This window comes from Ranitomeya imitator, chromosome 3 (genome assembly GCF_032444005.1).
Source record: "Ranitomeya imitator isolate aRanImi1 chromosome 3, aRanImi1.pri, whole genome shotgun sequence".
In the NCBI taxonomy this organism is placed as follows: Eukaryota; Metazoa; Chordata; class Amphibia; order Anura; family Dendrobatidae; genus Ranitomeya; species Ranitomeya imitator.
The window spans coordinates 369,027,620-369,050,433 of record NC_091284.1 but is presented as its reverse complement, the minus strand read 5'-3'; the positions used below and the strand labels follow the sequence as shown (position 1 = coordinate 369,050,433).

At 46.8% G+C, this 22,814-nt stretch overlaps 1 protein-coding gene across 4 annotated transcripts in view; it reads left to right on the top strand.

Moving 5' to 3' along the window:
- LOC138669974 (uncharacterized) overlaps positions 1–22,814 on the top strand; it is a 233,337-nt gene that overhangs the window by 126,254 nt on the left and 84,269 nt on the right. For all 4 annotated transcript variants that reach the window (XM_069756898.1, XM_069756896.1, XM_069756894.1 and 1 more), the window contains 2 exons: positions 4,781–4,910; positions 12,729–12,965. In XM_069756898.1, coding sequence (XP_069612999.1) covers positions 4,781–4,910; positions 12,729–12,965 — 367 coding nt within the window. The remainder of the gene's footprint in view (positions 1–4,780; positions 4,911–12,728; positions 12,966–22,814) is intronic.

The following is a 22,814-nucleotide window of genomic DNA, read 5'->3' as shown; positions in this document are numbered from 1 at the left end:
CGGCGGGCGCACTGCGCATGTGCCCGCCATTTTGGAAGATGGCGGCGCCCAGGGAGAAGACGGACGGACCCCGGGAGGATCGGTAAGTATGATGGGGTGGGGGGGCACGGAGGAGGGGGATCGGAGCATGGGGGGGTGGATCGGAGCGCGGGAGGGGTGGAACGGAGCACGGGGGAGGTGGAACGGAGCACGGGGGGGTGGAATGGAGCACGGGGGGGTGGATCGGAGTGCAGGGGGGGTGATTGGAGCACGGGGAGGTGATTGGAGCACGGTGGGAGCGAACACGAGCACGGGGGGAGCGGAGCACAGGACGGAGGGGAGCCGGAGCAGTATACCGGACATATCGGAGGGCTGGGGGGCGATCGGTGGGGTGGGGTGGGGGCACATTAGTGTTTCCAGCCATGGCCGATGATATTGCATCATCGGCCATGGCTGGATTGTAATATTTCACCCGTTATAATAGGTGAAATTACAAATCGCTCTGATTGGCAGTTTCACTTTCAACAGCCAATCAGAGCGATCGTAGCCACGGGCTGTACTACCACTCCTCCTGTCCCTGCAGGCCAGGTGAAATGGGAGTTAACCCTTTCACCCGATCTGCAGGGACGCGATCATTCCATGACGCCACATAGGCGTCATGGGTCGGATTGGCACCGACTTTCATGACGCCTACGTGGCGTCATGGGTCGGGAAGGGGTTAAATAATTTACCCCATAATTTTTCATGGTGCTGTGAAGAACTGCTCACTGAACGTGGGAAAAAGCGCTGCTGAGGTCACCGCAGTTCAGCCCGGCTGGGAACGCAGCCCCACTAACCTGCGGTAACCACGATGATGTCACCGCTGGTCAATGATGCTGCGCTCTCAGCATCTCATTCACCAGTGGTTCTCAGCCTGGACAGTCGCATCTTGGTACCGTCCAGGTTGAAAACTATTTAGCCCCCAGACAAAGATTGCAGCATGGGACAGAACAACCGACAGGTATGGTATATATATATATATTTTTTTACAGAAGAACGAGGGCTTCAGTGGAATTAGGCGATAGAATTAAAAAATGAAAACTGTGTTTTGTTTTATTTCTAATAACAGACTTTACTAAGCCGTGGGCTTGATGTCACCTGACAATACAAAGGTGGCATGAACCCCACTTGCCATCGCTACAGGGCAAGTGGAAAGAGCCAGGCATCTAATATATGTGCCTTTTCTGGCTGCTATTTTTCGGCTGGGGGGGCCATATTAATATCTCCTTACCAGCCCCCAGCTGTGAGCTTTAGGGAATCTGGTTGTCAAAAATGGGGGGGGAGACCCCACAATGTTTTTTTGAATTATTTATTTAAATAATTAAAAAAAACTGCATGGTGACCCCTGTATTCTTGATAACCCACCTTGCTGAAGCTGACAGCTGAGGGTTGCCATGCTGGCTGTAGAAAATAGGGGAACCCATGCCGGTGAGTAATACCTCCATCATCCGCTCCTGCTATCACTGTTCTTAGAGGCAGCAGGTGTAGGTTGATGTGAGTAGTAGTCCCCAAAGTGCCCACCTGCTGTCATCATTTTGACTTTAATATAACTCTCATCATTCTCCCTGCTTGCGCCGATCGCCGGCAGAGCAGGGAAGAATGATGAGAGCGTCTTCAGCACCTGCTTCCGGGGAACAGCGCTTGCGCTTCACCGATGCAAATGTGTGTTCTCAGTGTGCACGTGTGCAGGATATTTTGCGGCCCATGTTGATAGTAAAAAGCGGACATGTCAGCGTGTTTTGCCCATGGATACACGGTCCGTGGAAACACACTGACTTGTGCACAGACCCATTCATTTGAATGGGTCTACGCATGTCAGTGTCTCCGGTACGTGTGAATCACTTCAGGCAGCCACAGTACAGGGTACCAGATCACAGGGCAGGCAGGGTCTGGCTGGCTTGGAAGCGAATCTTTACCAGGTGGAGTTAAAAGCCTTCCCTCTAGCGCGGTAGTGTTGTAGTCCATTACTGCCTATGGCTTCAGATAAGATCCTCACAGTTCTTCTCTGTCCCCCATATAGGATAGGACAATACCTGTATGACAGGTAACTCGAGCCTTTTTACAGGGACTCTATCACACCCCGGGCTCTATGTGTTACTGTGTCTTCAGTTGTGTGTAACTTGCAATTCAGCTGTCCCACCGGTTTCTGATATAAGTCTTAGAGTCCCTTACAATCTCGGTGTGCCAGCTACCGGTTATCTGCGCTTTGCCAGGGAGACAGTCTGCTTGCTGCTTTCCTCCCCCTGGTGTCCTCACCTGTGCCTCCCTCTCCTTCACTCTCACTGAACAATGTCCTTTCCTTCTGTATGTCCCTTTCTTCTGGAGCTGTAGTACTTCAGCCAACATGGCCTCTTCAGACCTTCTGACACTCTGTCGGTCTGCTCTCTTCTGTCTCTCTGACAATCTGCCTCTCTTTCCCTACAAACCACAATATATATGGGGAGTCACCTAGGAATAGGATCAAAACTCCCCCTAGTGGAATGAAGTGTGAACATGTTGTGTGCATTGTGGTTACCTGATAAAAGATATCCTTCATTGCTTCCAAACGTAACATCACTCTCCCAGAGAGGAAAGCAATGCTACTGTGACGACCAGAACCCTGAGACGCAACATGTACAGTGTTTACCAAATGGCTTAATTATTTTTAAATTTTGATAGATTGGAGTTTTATGAACGCTGTCATACCAAATAGGTGTATTTTTTATTCTCTTCATTTTTAATGGGAAAAAGGAGGTGATTTGAATTTTCATGGGTTTTTTAAACTAATTTTTGTTTTACTTTCTTTTTCTTTTCACTGTATTTGTTACTTGAACCTACTATCGTCTGATCGATACAGCAATAGCACAGTATTGCTGCATATAGTAAAAATCACTGTCTCTTTGAAGCTCATCCACAGGCTGGGTTTCAAAAGAGTTCCATGATGATAGCTTCGGAGGTCTTCAACAGTCTGTCCCAGCAACCTATTGGCACCTCACAATCACATCACGGCGGCACCAATGGTCTGATAGAATGACATACCCCCTGGAAGGCACTCTGTTAATGTAACGTTCAGAGTTTGACAGTGGCTTTCAACAGGGTAATGGCATATGACATAAATGTATGTTAAAGGTTGTGAAGAGGTTAAGTTTACTAATTGAAGAACATCCATCCACAGGTATGCATCTGTATGAGCTGCAGTGAGGACCTGCCAGGAACCTATACATTGTAGGATCAACCAGACACACATACACACATACTAAAACACAGAAATAGAGACACACACACACAAAAACACACAGTGAAAGACAAAAACACACATAGACAAGAGAGACACACACACTTCACTGATAATGCTATTATCAGTGAAGCTTCTGCTGCAAACACTGAAGGCCCCCAAGGGAATGAGGAGGACACTAGGCAATTTCCCAGTCTTCCACCCCTATCGCCAGCCCTGATTGTAAGAAATATAAATGGCTACAAGTGCAATATGTGTGGAAAATGCCAATGGATATATTTATTTTGGAAGCATTTTCTTTAGTTGTATGAAAAAATCAGAAGCACTCAACTCCTGCATAAACATTTGCACAAAGAGGTGTAGAAGCTCAACAGAAATTCTTTGAGTCTGTATTTGTCTCTGTGCACATGCTCATCCAGGACAATGTTTTAAGCATTTAATGAGGGTCTTTGGGACCTTGACCTGCACCTGGTCTGCAGAACTTTTAAAGGGAACCTGTCACCCCGTTTTTTGAGATTGAGCTATAAATACTGTTAAATAGGGCCTGCGCTGTGTGTTCCTATAGTGTATGTAGTGTACCCCGATTCCCCATGTATGCTGAGAAATAACTTACCAAAGTCGCCGTTTTCGCCTGTCAATCAGGCTGGTCAGGTCGGGAGGGCGTGGTGACATCGCTGGTTCTTCCTCAGCTTTACGTTGGTGGCGTAGTGGCGTAGTGGTGAAGACACAGCGCGCGATCTGCGCTGTCATCCCTTTCGTCGGTGGGGGCGGCCATCTTCCTGGGGCCGCGCGTGCGCAGATCGAGTGCTCTGCTGCACGGGGCTTCAGGAAAATGGCCGCGGGATGACGCGCGTGCGCATTAGAGATCGCGGCGGCCATTTTCCCAAAGCCGAGTTTGCATCTCGGCTTTGGGAAAATGGCCGCCGCGATCTCTAATGCGCACGCGCGGCATCCCGCGGCCATTTTCCTGAAGCCCCGTGCAGCAGAGCACTCGATCTGCGCACGCGCGGCCCCAGGAAGATGGCCGCCCCCACCGACGAAAGGGATGACAGCGCAGATCGCACGCTGTGTCTTCACCACTACGCCACTACGCCACCAACGTAAAGCTGAGGAAGAACCAGCGATGTCACCACGCCCTCCCGACCTGACCAGCCTGATTGACAGGCGAAAACGGCGACTTTGGTAAGTTATTTCTCAGCATACATGGGGAATCGGGGTACACGACATACACTATAGGAACACACAGCGCAGGCCCTATTTAACAGTATTTATAGCTCAATCTCAAAAAACGGGGTGACAGGTTCCCTTTAAGGCCATACATTTTAAAATCTCATGATTGTCTGATTGCTAAGGTAAAGCTGACAAAAACAATTATACAAAAAATGTGTAGATTCTCAGTTGAAGTCTACCTCTGAACCATTAATAGTTGACAGAACCAATTCATGAGTGACCAATTTTTTTTTTTTTTTTTTTGGGGGGGGGGAAGTTAACAGGTTATTTTCATTACGTTCATGTGGTTTACATCTTAGTGTATTTTTTTTCATCCAGGGGACCAGGTGAAATCTGCATATGACAGGAACTGGACATTACTGAATGAGTGTCACGGCCTAGAAGGACTTTCTTCTCTCAAATACTCTTCCTTACCTTCAGCTTGTCCCTGTGTGTTCTCTCCTGAATGGTAAATTAATAAATGGTTGTCAATTAAATATGACACTATGACAGAGTCTATTGAATAGGTTGTTACATTCATACATAACATGGTGGGGGGGGGGAGGCGGCGATAGCCATAGGTAAGGTACTTGTCTTTCATGCCCCAGCATGCTACATGAGGATGGGATCTTGGTTTGGTGTTTTTACTTTGTCTATGGGGGTGCTACGCCCTTGCAGGTTGCAAGCATGATGCCAGTGACCTCTGTGGGCCAGGACCAGATGTTGAGAGGTTCAATTAGGAAAACCACCAGTCAACAATAAACCATTTTTTACTGAACAGTAACTTGGTAGGAATTATGTGCATTAGACAGTGTGTGTATAAATTCACAAATGTTTCCTTTACAACATGGAGCATCTTCACACACTGTTTCTCTACCTCTTCCAGGCTTATTGCTTCTGTCCCCAAAATCCTCCACCTTAGCCACAACCCAGGACATTACTGCAGTCCAGTAAGTGAGACTCCTGTTCTCAATCCACAATTCAGCGTCCTTACTGTAGTGCAGCGGTGTACTCACTGTGCAGTAATGAGGCAATGACCCAGGAAAGTTCAAAGTATACATAGTTTTAATGTCCAAAAACTCACGAACAAAACAAAAGGTATTCTCCGGATCGCAGCCGGGAAACAAGACAGTCTGTAAATGCTTTCGGTTGCCGAGGGTGACTGCACCACCGTATCACGCTACGTGGTGCCAGGAGTTTGCTCCGCTTGGCTCTGTGGTCCCTCACACAGGCTGAGCTTTTGCAGAGCTGTGTGCTCTGCCCCTTGCAAACTCCACACTGACACACCCAACCCTCGGCTGCAAAGGCTTTTACAAGAACCTGTGGCCATAGGCCACATGCAAAACCCAGCCTGGGGAGGAAATGGACCGCCCTACTACCTTCCTGTAGTCCGTTTCAAAAGATAAAAATAAAAGCCCATGATGGGTTTTCCTAAATCTGCCCTGGACAAATAGCTTGCCCAAGGCCAAGACTCACTTTTACTCTGCATTGCAATCACAGTTATGCCTGTGACTGCAATGCACTCCCATGGCCTCAATATGCTTGTGTGCACATCCTGGGGGACCCATAGTGACCCTTGCATATGACACTGGTCACTGCCTGACATTACATTGCACATTACAACAATACATGTGTCTTCAAGGACAAGTATGTCCATCTTGTTACACATAGCTATGTGAAGACTCCACATTGGATACTAGTTACTGGTTCCTTTACCAACAATCATTTTAAAAATTATGTATGATTTACTATTCAGGAGGTGTGTAATGGGGTCTACTGTGCTGTAGTACCTCTTTCAGCACCCCCTGTGTTTCAGGAGGTCCACTCTGCTTTTGCTGGATTCTGAATGAAGGACGCTGGCTGGAATTCCTTGATTACGTGAGAGCATATAAAAGCTGACTGCTACTCCACGTATTTCCAGTCTAAAAGAACACACTTTATTCACAGCACACAGAATATATAACACAGATACACAGGGCAGGCCAATAGCAAAAAGCAGGCCAGACATACATTACAATAGCCACAGGGGGCCGGATGTTATGTTTGCTAATGACAGGTGTTATGAAGGCAATCCAGAAACACAGTGTGCTTAGCGATCAGAGCGCACACAGTGATCTGACAAATACCCAAAAATACAAGAACGAGCTCTGAGACGTGGAAACTCTGTAGACTGCACACCTGATCCTATCCTAAACACAACTAAAAGCGGCTGTGGATTGCGCCTAACAACTACCTAGGCAACTCGGCACAGCCTAAGAAACTAGCTAGCCTGAAGATAGAAAAATAGGCCTGACTTGCCCCAGAGAAATTCCCCAAAGGAAAAGGCAGCCCCCCACATATAATGACTGTGAGTAAGATGAAAAGACAAAACGTAGGGATGAAATAGATTCAGCAAAGTGGGGCCCGATATTCTAGGACAGAGCGAGGACAGTAAAGCGAACTTTGCAGTCTACAAAAAACCCTAAAGCAAAACCACGCAAGGGGGGGCAAAAAAAACCCACCGTGCCGAACTAACGGCACGGCGGTACACCCTTTGCGTCTCAGAGCTTCCAGCAAAACAAAAGACAAGCTGGACAGAAAAAAAAGCAACAAAAAAGCAAAAAGCACTTAGCTATACAGAGCAGCAGGTCACAGGAACAATCAGGAGAAGCTCAGATCCAACACTGAAACATTGACAAGGAGCAAGGATAGCAGCATCAGGCGGAGTTAAGTAATGAAGCAGTTAACGAGCTCACCAGAACACCTGAGGGAGGAAGCTCAGAAGCTGCAGTACCACTTGTGACCACAGGAGTGAATTCAGCCACAGAATTCACAACAGCCGGAGTCTGTTGATATTTACTGTGGGAATTACAAAGGTGGGGAGGACAGAAGGGGGATATCTTGTCCTCTCTGCCCAGGGGCGCAGCCTGTGGACTGACACATTTCACATGGAACCTATTATACATAATATATACTGCATAACATATTCTTGGTGCTGGGGGTTCTGTAACACGGCTCCCCTTTTCAGAGACGCGATCTGCATACACAGTCTGATCCTTAACGGATCGGTTTGGGGATGACCGAAGTTTATGGGGGTGGTACAAGTTCCGTTTGTCGACTTGGTCCATCGGCATTACCGTTTTGTTTGCCGGGTCTGTAGTGGATGGTGAAGTCCAGAGGTTGTAGCGCTAAACTCCACCGCAGTAATCTGGCGTTATCTCCGGAGACCCGATTAAGCCAGACTAGGGGATTATGGTCTGTTAGGAGGGAAAACTGTCGTCCATACAAATATGGTTGTAACTTTTTGAGTGCCCATACTATTGCCAGGCACTCCTTCTCGATGGCCGCATAGCTCACTTCACGGGGCAGTAGTTTCCGACTCAGGTAAGCTACCGGGTGTTCTTGGCCGTCCGGCCCGACTTGTCTTAGTACTGCCCCCAGTCCAAACATAGAAGCGTCTGTGTGAACAAGGAAACGTTTAGTTGGATCGGGTGCGGCCAATACAGGGGTATTGGTGAGGGCGTCCTTTAGCTGGCGGAAGGCTTCCTCACACTCTGGGGTCCAGGTTACCTGGCGGAGTTGGTTCTTACGGGTCAGATCAGTGAGGGGCTTGGCCACGCTGCTGTAATTGGGAACAAATTTCCTATAATACCCAGCTGTCCCTAGAAACGCCATGACCTGGGTTTTAGTGCGTGGGGTGGGCCATTTGGCTATGGCCTCAATCTTGGCAGGTTCTGGTCTCTGTTCCCCACTTCCCACCCAATGCCCTAAATACTGAACCTTTGCTTTGCCCACGTGACACTTGTTTGGGTTCAGGGTGATTCCGGCCTTGTGGATCCTGTCTAATACTGTCTCTAGGTGATTTAGATGCTCTTCCCATGTCGCGCTGTAGATGGCGATGTAATCCAGGTAGGCACATGCATAGTCCTGGAGACCATCCAGAAGCCGGTCAGTCAGCCTCTGGAAGGTCGCCGGGGCAGTCTTCATCCCGAATGGCATAACTCGAAACTGCAATAAGCCAAACAGGGTGACAAATGTCGACTTGGGAATAGCGTCAGGACTAAGGGGAATCTGCCAGTAGCCTTTGCATAGATCGATGGTGGTCAAATACTTCGCCCCTGCCAGCCGGTCTAACAAGTCATCCACACGCGGCATGGGATACGCATCCGTCACTGTTTTCTCATTGAGCTTGCGATAGTCTACACAAAACTGTGTAGTCCCATCCTTCTTGGGCACTAACACTATGGGGGATGCCCAGGGACTATCTGACTCTTCAATGACCCCTAAACGCAACATCTCTTTTATCTCTTGTCGCATCTCTTCTCGTACAGACTCAGGGACGTGGAAGGGGGGTTGTCGCAGGGGGGTCTGATCCTGGGTCTCAACCTTGTGTTGTGCCAGGTGAGTGTACCCGGGTTTCCCCGAAAACATCCTCTGTCGCTGCCTCAACAACTCCTCCGCCTGTTGTCTCTCCCGGGGACCTAAGTCTTCACTCCAGTGTACCTGGTCCCATGTTTTAGACTGAGTCCTCTCCCCTAAGACATCAGGCAAGGGAAGTCCGGCTAAATCCTCTGCTTCAGGTGCACAGATGGCCACTACCTCTTCAGGGTGCTCCTGGGAGGGCTTCAGCATATTCACGTGGAACATGCGGATAACCCTGGGGTCGTCACAATCGGCGACATTATAGGTGGTGTCGGCTATTTTCCCCACTACCTGGAAGGGCCCCTGCCATGCAGCTTGGAACTTGTTCTGCCTAGTGGGCTCTAACACCAGGACCTTCTGCCCTATTTCCAAGGTGCGCTCTCTGGCCCTCCGATCGTACCATCCGCGCTGGCGCCGCTGGGCCACCTGCATGTTCCCACGTACAGCCTGGGTCAGCTCCTGTAGGTGGTCCCGGAATTCCAGCACATAGGGTACAATAGGTACCCCTTCTATGATGCCCTCCCCTTCCCAGTGTTCTAGCACTAAGTCTAGGGGTCCCCTTACCCGTCTCCCGTATACCAGTTCGAATGGGGAGAACCCCATGGATTCTTGGGGCACCTCTCGATAGGCAAACAGGAGGTGAGGCAAGAATTTCTCCCAGTCCCTGTAGGTCCTGGTAAAAGTCCCAATGAGTTGTTTTAATGTCCCGTTAAAGCATTCACACAACCCATTGGTTTGCGGGTGGTACAGGGCGCTTCTAATGGACTTTACGCCGCACAGCTTCCACAGTTGGCTGGTCACCTCTGCTGTAAACTGGGTACCCTGGTCTGAGATAATCTCCCAGGGAAATCCAACCCGTGAGAAAACCTGGAGCAGGGCAGCCGCCACTGTCTCTGCCAGTATGTTAGGTAATGCAACCGCCTCTGGATACCGTGTGGCATAATCTACCACTGTCAATATATACCTTTTCCCTGACGGACTGTGTTTGGCTAACGGCCCTATCAGATCGACCGCTACTCGGCTAAATGGTTCCTCCACAATGGGGAGGGGGCGTAATTTGGCCTTGCATCGATCTCCCCTCTTGCCAATGCGCTGGCAACTGTCATAGGTCTGGCTGTATTGACGAACATCATAGGTTACCCCCGGCCAAAAGAAGTTTTGTGTCAGACGACGCCTGGTGCGACTGACGCCGAAGTGCCCGGCCAAGGGTATGTCATGAGAGATTCGCAGTAACTCCTGCCTATAATTCTTGGGAACTACCAGCTGTCGTTTTATAGTGGGGCTCGTCCCTGTGTGGTGCTGCTCTGTGATCCGGTAGAGGAGTCCCTGCTTCCATATAAACTGTTCCTCTTCCAGTACCCCTCTCCCCTCCTGTGCCTTCCCACGATATCCCTCCAATGAAGGATCCTCAAGTAACTCCCTCTTAAATTCATCTGGGGTGGCCCAAGGAATGTGTCTGGCTATGGGAATACGTGTAGGGCTGGGATGTCTTACCTGGGCCTCCTCTGAGTGTGATTCCGCCTCCGCAGCTCGAGCTGGTCTCCGGGTGGTCACAGGATATGTCTCAGCCAGACGGGCAACCGAGAAGGCAGACAACATGGGCCCCAAGTCATTTCCCAGCAAAACGTCTGCAGGCAAATCCTCCATCAAGCCGACCTTAACAAGGCCATCCCCAACTCCCCACTTCAGGTGAATCCTGGCAGTGGGTAGTCGATGTATGGCTCCCCCTGCTACACGGACTGCCACTGTCCGGTCCGTCTTCTCTTGGTCTCGGACGAGATGAGGCTTCACAAGGGTCAAAGTTGCTCCGGAATCTCTTAGTCCCTGCATGCGTTTCCCATTAACCCGCACGACCTGTCGCTGCTGTTGTCGATTTATCTGCCCGGGCTGCCTGCACGGGGTCTACTTCATGCAGCACTTCCTCCATGTCTTCCACCCCTTGGTTAGTTGTAGCCCCCAATGCCGGGCCAGCTTCGCTTTGGTAGCAGTGTACAGCGGCCCGGCGGAAGGTAGCTGTTCCCACCTTTGGCCACTGGGTATGCTGAGTCCGGTTGGTACATTGTCTTTGCAGGTGGCCCAGCTGACGGCAGGTGTGGCATCGCGCCCCAGGGGAACTGTGGTAGGCCGGGTTTCTAGCTGGTCCCCCTACAATCTTTGGTGGTTTGGGGCCCTCCAGGTCCATGAGCGGACCCTTAGTGACCATCTTTGATCCGGACAACTGAGGCCTCCTGGCGTCATGATGTTCATCGGCCAGACAAGCGGCTTCCTCAAGAGTCATTGGCCGCCTGTCCGGAAGGCATTCCTTTGTCTCGGGGTTTAGTCCATTAAAGAATCGTTCACATTGGGGGGCGCTGCACTGTCGTGTTCCATGATGGCTGCTATCAAATCCGCTTTTGTTTTGTTGCTGGCGATTAACCCTCGGGCTTCCACCAGATCTTTTAATGTAGTCCTCTTTAACTTCTGGTAGTTGTCTTCCATTCATTCCTTTCCTCCTGTAGAAGGGGTATCACATCCCGCTGTCTGGCACCAGTGTAACGGGGTCTACTGTGCTGTAGTACCTCTTTCAGCACCCCCCCTTTTTCAGGAGGTCCACTCTGCTTTTGCTGGATTCTGAATGAAGGACGCTGGCTGGAATTCCTTGATTACGTGAGAGCATAAAAAAGCTGACTGCTACTCCACGTATTTCCAGTCTAAAAGAACACACTTTATTAAACACACAGAATATATAACACAGATTCACAGGGCAGGCCAATAGCAAAAAGCAGGCCAGACATACATTACAATAGCCGCAGGGGGCCGGAGCCTGCTGATATTTACTGTGGGAATTACAAAGGTGGGGGAGGACAGAAGGGGGATATCTCGTCCTCTCTGCCCAGGGGCGCAGCCTGTGGACAGATGCATTTCACATGGAACCTATTATACATAATATATACTGCATAACATATTCTTGGTGCTGGGGGTTCTGTAACAAGGTGACCCTGGCTCTCCTTGTCTGATGTGGTTCTTCTCATAAAGCGCCATCGGCATACACTTTTCAGAACGACTGTGAGAGTGACAAACAGCACTCCCACTATATATACTCCAAGGTAAAACTCTACTATCTATTCACAAGATAAAAGAGGCTTAGACATGTGAAATTTTTAGTTGTGTTGTACTCTTTCAGGAAATTAGAGGAATCTGCCCCATCCCTAGTACATGTAAATTGACCATTTGGTTAAAGGGGTTATTCAAAAAGTAATTGTCAATATCTATTTAATTTAAAAAAGTAACCACTTTTTTAATTTACGCACATTGAAACTTTCCAATCATTCTCCCTCTGCACCTATTTTTTATGATTTGTTCTCAGCATGCACTGGGAAACCTCAAACAGAATATCATCAAGGGACTAGACTGGTCATCAGGGTGCTCATTCTGCAATTACTCCCCACATCTGTGTTTACCTCCCTGAAACTGAACCTCATTAATATTTTCCATTTCAGGGATAGGTCTTGTTTCTGATATATTGAGCATGTACCAGTTGTCAATTCCGACTCATGCTCAGTATGATCTCTCTACTTGCTGCCCTCTCTGCCTTTCAATGTGTACTTGCAGTGCACTTCCTCGCTAGCCCATCACTTCCCTTTACTGAGCATGTGCCGGTTTTCAATTCTGACACATGCTCAGTATGTTCTTCCACCTCGCAGCAAATTCTGTCTTTTAATAATTGGTGAGGGAGTACACTGCTAATGAGCTTATTAAATGGAGAAAGCACTGTGGATTCTGCTCAGCATTTTTACATATTACAGCTATAGCCATTTGTATTTTGTGGAATGTGAATTACCTTTACTCTCTTACACTATTACTAGACGCTATGTAGTTTCACAATTATCAATTATTTTAATTGCAGTACCAATGCCGAGAACGCTTCTAAATGTTTCCGTGTATTTGTTCCTCGTTCTCCTATCGATCTGAAATTTGGGAGCAGAGTGAAAGTTCTGTTACCCTCTGGTCAAGTTGGCACTGGGGTAGTTTATAAAGTCGGACCACTGCCTGGAAAAGATGAATTTCAAGTGGCTGTGGACCTAGAGCCACCAGAGTGCTGGCAACAACTTCACAAGTTTAAAGCACAGTGCAAGTTCCACAGGTAAATTCGACCCTTTTTTCTTCTGAATATTTATAAGACAAGTCTCAGCACTACTGCTTTTCTTTGATGTAGGGATGAATGAGCATGCTTACATAACATAAAAAAATCGATTTGTGTAATATTGCACTTAAATAATTAATGTGATGATAAAATATTCTAAAATATAAATAATGGCATATTCTTTACTAAGGTTAAAATATGAACATCAAGTCCTAACATGAAGCAAAGATCAGGACCGGTGCACCAGTGAAAACCACAGTACTTTATAAAAATGACAGCTACACCATAACAGAACATGGAATAGCACCATCCTGGTAGTGACAGCCTTGATATAGCAGTAGCAATTAAAGCCAAAGGACAGACACGACAATGAGTCACAGAATTGCTTGGATAGATGTTTACATTCAGAGACACAGCCACTAGATGACCGTAAATGCAACAGCCACAGGAACCATATAACAGAGTCCTGGGAGATGGTCCATCACTTGGGGTGAAGAGGGGCATTGTACCGCACATTTGCCATGTGTGATTTAGTTTGTTTCACACTTTATACTCTGTAGTTTTCATATTCTCAACCTGCAGAGGTCACTGTTGCTTCTGCTATTCAAAGAAATAGGTACGCATGTACGTGTTTGAGTAGAATTGTCACATAAAACCCATGAGTACACAATTTAATGTACAGGTATCACGTCTCAGTGAGACGACTAGTAGACACTCAGCTTTGGCTCTCCACTAATTTCATATGAACAGGGGATATTCTGCTGGCCCACCACTTTTTAGATATTACTAGTGATGAGCGAACGTGCTCGCCACTACTCGTTACTCGCCTGAGTATCAGTGTACTCAGGCTACTCGCCGAGCACCGAGCATTTCCGGGATTATTCGACGGTAACTGGTGTCTCCACCCACCGTTTTTGGCGGACTTTAGAGACGGTGCATGGATTGTCTGCCAGGCCATAAAATGCCGCAGCCATCTTTGTTGTGGTCGTGCAGTGATTGGCTTGGCCGCACAGCATCATCTCGAGTATAAGAGATCTGGCGCCGCCCTGCTCGCTGCATTCTGCTCCGGATTCTGTGAGAGTAGGGAGAGCTGCTGCCGAGATAGGGTCAGAGTTATGGTTTTTATAGCTAGTGTAGGTCTGCAACTGTTATATCCACAACTCCTGAGAAACCAACAGTCCTTTTTAGAGCTAATTCATGGGTCCCGATATTGCAGTGCTAGGTAGGCAGGGCATAGCATATCCACATCAGTGCAAGGCCTGCAGGCACTGTATGTGCATCCATTGCTCCCACTGCATCCCTCCCAAAGCTCCGTAACTGTCTGCTGCTGCTTCTTTACTATATACCTAGATGCATTTTTTTGTCCCAAAAATTCACCCCCCCAAAAAATTATACAGTCTGTTCTGTCAGACTGAAACCTGTTTAAAAATCATAGTTTGTCAGGCATAGGTAGCATAGTTGTGTGTGGTAGCCTTGTGCCACTGTTTTTTTGTGTGTTTTAAATTCACCAAAAAAGGCCTCATATATCTGCGTGCTCCAAATTTTGGCATTTTAGGCCATTTTGCCACTTTTTTTTGCTGTCTGCTACTCTAATTATATACAGCACTATTTTGCATTTAAAAAAAACAGGCCACATATTTGGCAGTGTGATATTTTCGTTACAGGCCTCATATATCTGCATACTCAAAGTTTGGGCATTGTAGGCCGGTTTTCCACTTTTTTACCTGTCTGTTACTCTAATTACATATGGCACTATTTTGCATTTAAAAAAAAACAGGCCACATATTTGGTAGTGTGATATTTCCGTGACAGGCCTCCTATATCTGCGTGCTCCAAGTTTGGCCATTGTAGGCCGGTTTCCCACTTTTCTCCTGTCTGTTACTCTAATTATATACGGCACTACTTTGCATTTAAACAAAAAAAACAGGCCACATATTTGGCACTGTGGTATTTCCGTAACAGGCCTCATATATCTGCGTGTTCAAAGTTTGGCCATTGTAGGCCGGTTTCCCACTTTTTTTTACTTTTGGTCGGTACACTATTTTAGTTTAAAAAATTAAAAAATACAGGCCACATATCGAATAGTGTGGTATCTCGTTAAAAATACTTCTCTTTCAAGTTGTTATGGCTGCTTCATGACTGTGTTAAATGCTCCAACTACTACCACCATCATCATCTTCTGCCTAGAGGCAGTCACTGCGCTCATAGAAAGTATGAGGAGCAGAGTGTGATCGCTTGGATGGTGTTGTACCCTGTCTCTGTTTTACGAAGGCGTTTGCTCTCGCCAATAAAAGCGGTACTGTCAGAAAGTGAGGAGCCATGTTCACAGTGACCGCCAGAGAGTGAGGCACCGCGCGCTCCATGCCCGTGAGTACAGCGCACGTTCGCAGTAGAGAGAGACAGTTCATGCTCCGTGTTCAGCTTTGCAAAACAATAATGAAAGGGCACAGAGGAATGACAGAGGATGTTGGTACGCTCAGCAAGGTACTCCTTCAGCATTTTCCCAAACAAAGCACTCCTTGTGAGAGTCCCCCACGCCTCAGGGCCAGAGCGATAGGAGGGTCTGAGAAAACTCTCCCCAAACTTTGGCAGTGTTCCACTGTCTCTGCTTGGAGTTGTGTCTCTCTCACCTGTACTCCTTGCTTGGCCAATGAACTATGACCTCTTCTGCCAGCGTTTTCAGATGGGAATTTTTTTAATAATTACCATATATACTCGAGTATAAGCCAAGATTTTCAGCCCAAATTTTTGGGCTGAAAGTGCCCCTCTCGGCTTATACTCGAGTCAAGGTGGGTGGCAGGGTCGGCGGGTGAGGGGGAGAGGGCGCTGAAGCATACTTACCTGCTTCCAGTGATCCTGGCGCTGTCCCTGCCGTCCCACGGTCTTCTGTGCTGCAGCTACTTCCCCTCTTCAGCGGTCACGTGGGACCGCTCATTAGAGAAATGAATAGGCGGCTCCACCTCCCATAGGGGTGGAGCCGCCTATTCATTTCTCTAATCAGCGGTAACGGTGACCGCTGATAGAGAAAGAAGCTGCGGCACCGAAGACAGCTGTGACAGGCAGAGGGAGCCGGACACCGGGACCAGGTAAGTCTGTAATATTCACCTGTCCACGTTCCAGCCGCCGGGCGCCGCTCCATCTTCCCGGCGTCTATCTGCGCTCTGACTGTTCAGGTCAGAGGGCACGATGATGCACTAGTGTGCGCGCCGCCCTCTGCCTGATCAGTCAGTGCGGAGAGACGCCGGGACCGGACGCTGGGAGCTGCAAGCATCGAGGTGAGTATGGCTTTTTTTTTTGTATTGCAGCAGCAGCGGCACAGATTTATGTGGAGCATCTATGGGCCAATATGAACGCTGCAGAGCACTGTATGGGGCACAGCTATGGGGCAGTATGAACGCTGCAGAGCACTGTATGGGGCACAGCTATGGGGCAGTATGTCCGCTGCAGAGCACTGTATGGGGCACAGCTATGGGGCAGTATGACCGCTGCAGAGCACTGTATGGGGCACAGCTATGGGACAATATGAACAGTGCAGAGCACTGTATGGGGCACAGCTATGGGCCAATATGAACAGTGCAGAGCACTATATGGGGCACAGCTATGGGGCAATATGAACAGTGGAGAGCACTATATGGGGCACAGCTATGGGGCAATATGAACAGTGCAGAGCACTATATGGCACAGGCAAGGGGGAATATGAACAGTGCAGAGCACTGTATGGGGCACAGCTATGGGGCAGTATGAACGGTGCAGAGCACTGTATGGGGCACAGCTATGGGCCAATATGAACAGTGCAGAGCACTATATGGGGCACAGCTATGGGGCAATATGAACAGTGCAGAGCACTATATGGCACAGGCAAGGGGGAATATGAACAGTGCAGAGCACTGTATGGGGCACAGCTATGGGGCAGTATGAACGGTGCAGAGCACTGTATGGGGCACAGCTATGGGCCAATATGAACAGTGCAGAGCACTACCATATATGGCACAGCTATGGGCCAATATGAACAGTGCAGAGCACTATATGGGGCACAGCTATGGGGCAATATGAACAGTGCAGAGCACTATATGGCACAGGCAAGGGGGAATATGAACAGTGCAGAGCACTGTATGGGGCACAGCTATGGGGCACTATGTACGGTGCAGAGCACTGTATGGGGCACAGCTATGGGGCAGTATGAACAGTGCAGAGCCCTGTATGGGGCACAGCTATGGGCCAATATGAACAGTGCAGAGCACTATATGGGGCACAGCTATGGGGCAATATGAACAGTGCAGAGCACTATATGGCACAGCTATGGAGCAATATGAACAGTGCAGAGCACTATATGGCAGAGCTATGGGGCAATATGAACGGTGCAGAGCACTATATGGCAGAGCTATGGGGAAATATGAACGGTGCAGAGCACTATATGGCACAGCTATGGGGCAATATGAACAGTGCAGAGCACCATATGGCACAGCTATGGGGAAATATGAACAGTGCAGAGCACTATATGGCACAGCTATGGGGAAATATGAACAGTGCAGAGCACTATATGGCACAGCTATGGGGCAATAATGAACTGTATGGGGCATTATATGTGGCACATTTTTATATAGAGCATCTTATGGGCCCATTATGAACTTTATGGAGCATTACGTGGTCTGTGGTCTTGGATATACAGGTCCTTCTCAAAAAATTTGCATATAGTGTTAAATTTCATTATTTACCATAATGTAATGATTACAATTAAACTTTCATATATTATAGATTCATTATCCACCAACTGAAATTTGTCAGGTCTTTTATTGTTTTAATACTGATGATTTTGGCATACAACTCCTGATAACCCCAAAAACCTGTCTCAATAAATTAGCATATTTCACCCATCCAATCAAATAAAAGTGTTTTTTAATAACAAACAAAAAAACCAACAAATAATAATGTTCAGTTATGCACTCAATACTTGGTCGGGAATCCTTTGGCAGAAATGACTGCTTCAATGCGGCGTGGCATGGAGGCAATCAGCCTGTGACACTGCTGAGATGTTATGGAGGCCCAGGATGCTTCAATAGCGGCCTTAAGCTCATCCAGAGTGTTGGGTCTTGCGTCTCTCAACTTTCTCTTCACAATATCCCACAGATTCTCTATGGGGTTCAGGTCAGGAGAGTTGGCAGGCCAATTGAGCACAGTAATACCATGGTCAGTAAACCATTTACCAGTGGTTTTGGCACTGTGAGCAGGTGCCAGGTCGTGCTGAAAAATGAAATCTTCATCTCCATAAAGCATTTCAGCCGATGGAAGCATGAAGTGCTCCAAAATCTCCTGATTGCTAGCTGCATTGACCCTGCCCTTGATGAAACACAGTGGACCAACACCAGCAGCTGACATGGCACCCCACAACATCACTGACTGTGGGTACTTGACACTGGACTTCAGGCATTTTGGCATTTCCTTCTCCCCAGTCTTCCTCCAGACTCTGGCACCTTGATTTCCGAATGACATGCAAAATTTGCTTTCATCAGAAAAAAGTACTTGGGACCACTTAGCAACAGTCCAGTGCTGCTTCTCTGTAGCCCAGGTCAGGCGCCTCTGCCGCTGTTTATGGTTCAAAAGTGGCTTTACCTGGGGAATGCGGCACCTGTAGCCCATTTCCTGCACATGCCTGTGCACGGTGGCTCTGGATGTTTCCACACCAGACTCAGTCCACTGCTTCCTCAGGTTCCCCAAGGTCTGGAATCGGTCCTTCTCCACAATCTTCCTCAGGGTCCGGTCTCCTCTTCTCGTTGTACAGCGTTTTCTGCCACATTGTTTCCTTCCAACAGACTTACCATTGAGGTGCCTTGATACAGCACTCTGGGAACAGCCTATTTGTTGAGAAATTTCTTTCTGGGTCTTACCCTCTTGCTTGAGGGTGTCAATGATGGCCTTCTTGACATCTGTCAGGTCGCTAGTCTTACCCATGATGGGGGTTTTGAGTAATGAACCAGGCAGGGAGTTTATAAAAGCCTCAGGTATCTTTTGCATGTGTTTAGAGTTAATTAGTTGATTCAGAAGATTAGGGTAATAGGTCGTTTAGAGAACCTTTTCTTGATATGCTAATTTATTGAGACAAGTTTTTTGGGTTATCAGGAGTTGTATGCCAAAATCATCAGTATTAAAACAATAAAAGACCTGACAAATTTCAGTTGGTGGATAATGAATCTATAATATATGAAAGTTTAATTGTAATCATTACATTATGGTAAATAATGAAATTTAACACTATATGCTAATTTTTTGAGAAGGACCTGTACAGTATTTTGAGAATTTAATCGCTATAGTATGGGTTTTTTTTTCACTTTTTTTTTTATCCCGTTAGATCCCAATACTTCTGATCCTGAACCAAAACAAAAACGCAGGTCATACGAAGCTGGTTTCAAACTTAAGGTTGTGTCAAGAGCAGAAGAAAGCAATAACAGTATAGCAAGTAGGGAATTTTGTGTTAACGAAAAACAAGTGAGAGAGTGGCGGAAAATGAAAGCTGACTTGGTAAAGATTCCAAAGGCAAAAAAAGCTCGACGTGGTTTGAAGACGTCATATGAGGCTCTAGAGACTGAGTTGCATAAATGGGTTATGGAGTGTCGTCAAAATGGTTACTGCGTAACACGCATGGGAATTCGCTTATGTGCTCTTCAAATGGCTAAAGAAGACAAATTGAAAGCACCAGGCATTGAAAATTTTGTTGCATCAGCAGGATGGTGTACCCGCTTCATGAGTAGATTTGGCCTATGTTTGCGGCAAAGAACAAAGATTTCACAGAAGTTGCCAAAAGACCTTGATGAAAAAGTGATGTCATTCCATTCATTCATCATAAAACAAAGAAGGATCCATAACTATGACCTGGGAGATATTGGAAATATGGATGAAACACCTATGACTTTTGATCTTCCAAGCAACAGAACTGTGGCAAATATGGGAGACAAAACTATTTTACTCAGAACCACAGGAAATGAAAAAAAACCATTTCACAGTCGTTCTTTCATGTTTGGCTAATGGAACTAAGCTGCGGCCTGTCATTATTTTTAAAAGAAAGACCTTGCCTAAAAAGGTCACATTTCCACCACGAATTACAGTGCGCGCGCATGTTAAAGGCTGGATGGATGAAGATGGAACAAAAAAATGGCTGGAAGAAATTTGGACTGGACGACCAGGAGCAACCTTAAAGAAAAAACCATCATTACTAGTCTGGGATATGTTCAGAGCACACACATCTGATGACATAAAAAAACTGGCAAAGTCTTCTCAAGTTACTCTGGCGGTTATTCCAGGTGGACTTACATCTGTACTGCAGCCCTTAGATGTGTGTTTAAATAAACCTTTCAAAGACCGTGTGCGAAGGATGTGGCATGAATGGATGTCATCTGGTCAAACCCGACTGACAAAAACTTGGAAATCTGATGAAGCCGGACATAGAATTAATAGCAAAGTGGGTTCGTGATGCATGGGAAGAGATTCCAGAGGACATGGTGCAACGGGCCTTCAAGAAGTGTGGCATTAGTAACGCTATGGATGGCAGTGAAGACAACGCTTTGTATGAGAATGACAGCAGTGACGGTGATGACAAACTCAGTGATGATGACAACGTCTATGCTGATAACCTCTTACCAGCTGAATTTGAGGCTCTGTTTGGAGATACAGATGATGAATCCAGTGAATTTGAAGGATTTTAACTTGTGTTTAGCTTGGTTGCTGATTGATCTATGGTTTTTGTACTTTTAAAGTTATTGTTGTTACCGTATTGTTTTTGTTGACCCTTTTTTCCACTTACAGTGCTAATTTAATGTTTTCTTTTAAATAAATATTCAAAAAAACACTTAACCTACTGATGTCTCACTTAATTTTACTTTTATTGGTATCTATTTTTATTTTTGAAATTCACCGGTAGCTGCTGCATTTCCACCCTAGGCTTATACTCGAGTCAATAAGTTTTCCCAGTTTTTTGTGGCAATATTAGGGGGGTAGTCTTATACTCGAGTATATATGGTAAGCAAGAAGGGCCCTATAGTCATCCAACGTTGTAATACACCTGTCTGCCTCTGGATTAAGATATATAAAGTTCTCCTTGTAGCGTGGGTCTAGAATTGTCAACAATCAGTATTGCCTGTCACCTAAAAATTTGAGAACGCGAGGGTGACGGGAAAGGCAGCGTAACATAAACTCTGCCATGCGTGCAAGACTGCTAACATTCGATACTTCCATGTCCTCACCAAGAGGACAACTGACCATGGTCTCCTCCTCCTCCTTGTCTTCAGGCCTCCACGACTTTTGACAAACTTCAGTAATATCATTGTAAATACATCACTGTAAATACATTCCCCTGTAGTTTTTTTCTCCCCCACGTCATTGTAGATTGTAAGTTGTCACATGCAGGTTTTTTTTTTTTTTTTTTTGGGGGGGGGGGGTTTAATTATTGTTATTGTTGTTACTCAGTGTAGATTGTAAGCTGTCACAAGCAGGGTAATTTGATTTCTATTTAATTATTGTATTGTTATCGTTGTTACTTAAAACTGTTGTGTTTGAAACTGTAAATATGTTGACGCTATACAAATAACTATAAATATTAATATTGAACACAGAGAAGCAGGATGGAGATGTTAATTATGGCATCATTGCTGACAACCATCTTGGTGAATTCCTCAAAGTTTTGGAGGATGGTACATATGTCTGACATCCATGTCCACTCCTGAGATCTTATGTGTGAAGTCAGAACTGAATACCGATGGCCTTGTTGATGCTGGTAGTCTACAAATGTCTTCTTCTGCTCACAAATCTGTTATGAACTGGTGGTTTAAGAGCAACATGGGACGAGCTCTGAAGGAGGTGGTATCTGTACTGACCGCAAACCCTGAACCTAGCAGCCCAACTAGAAATAGCCGTGGGGGGTACCTGACACTCCCTAGACCCCTCAGCACAGCCTAAGATCTAACTTCCCCTAAAGACAGAAACAGGAAACCTATCTTGCCTCAGAGAAAATCCCCAAAGAATAGATAGCCCCCACAAATAATGACTGTGAGTGGAGAGGGAAATAACATACGCAGAAATGAAATCAGATTTTAGCATAGGAGGCCATACTAGCTAGATAGATAGGACAGGACAGGATACTGTGCGGTCAGTATAAAAACTACAAAAAATCCACACAGAGTTTACAAAAGTCTCCACACCTGACTAAAGGTGTGGAGGGTAAATCTGCTTCCCAGAGCTTCCAGCTAACAGAATAAATCCATACTGGCAAGCTGGACAAAACATAGAATGCACAGAACAATTAAGTCCACAACATGTGGACAGAAAAGAGCAAAGCAAGGACTTATCTTTGCTGAACAGGTCAGGATATCAAGGAAATCCAAGCAGAGATGTGAATCCAACCAGGAACCATTGACAAGTGGAACTGGCTGAAGGAAGAGCCAGGCATAAAAGCCAAGCAGAAAGACAATCAGTGGAAGCAGCTGCAGACTGCTAAATCCAAGGAGCAGCCATTCCACTTAAAACCACCGGAGGGAGCCCAAGAGCAGAACTCACAAAAATGCCACTTAGAACCACCGGAGGGAGCCCAAGTGCGGAATTCACAACATTGAGGAGGGGTCACCGAATCCTCACCAGAGCCCCCAGGCCGATCAGGACGAGCCAAATGAAAAGCACGAACCAAATCGGCGGCATGGACATCGGAGGCAACAACCCAAGAATTATCCTCCTGGCCATAACCCTTCCACTTGACAAGATACTGAAGCCTCCGCCTCGAAAAACGAGAATCCAAAATTTTCTCAACCTCATATTCCAACTCTCCCTCAACCAACACCGGGGCAGGAGGATCAACCGAGGGAACAA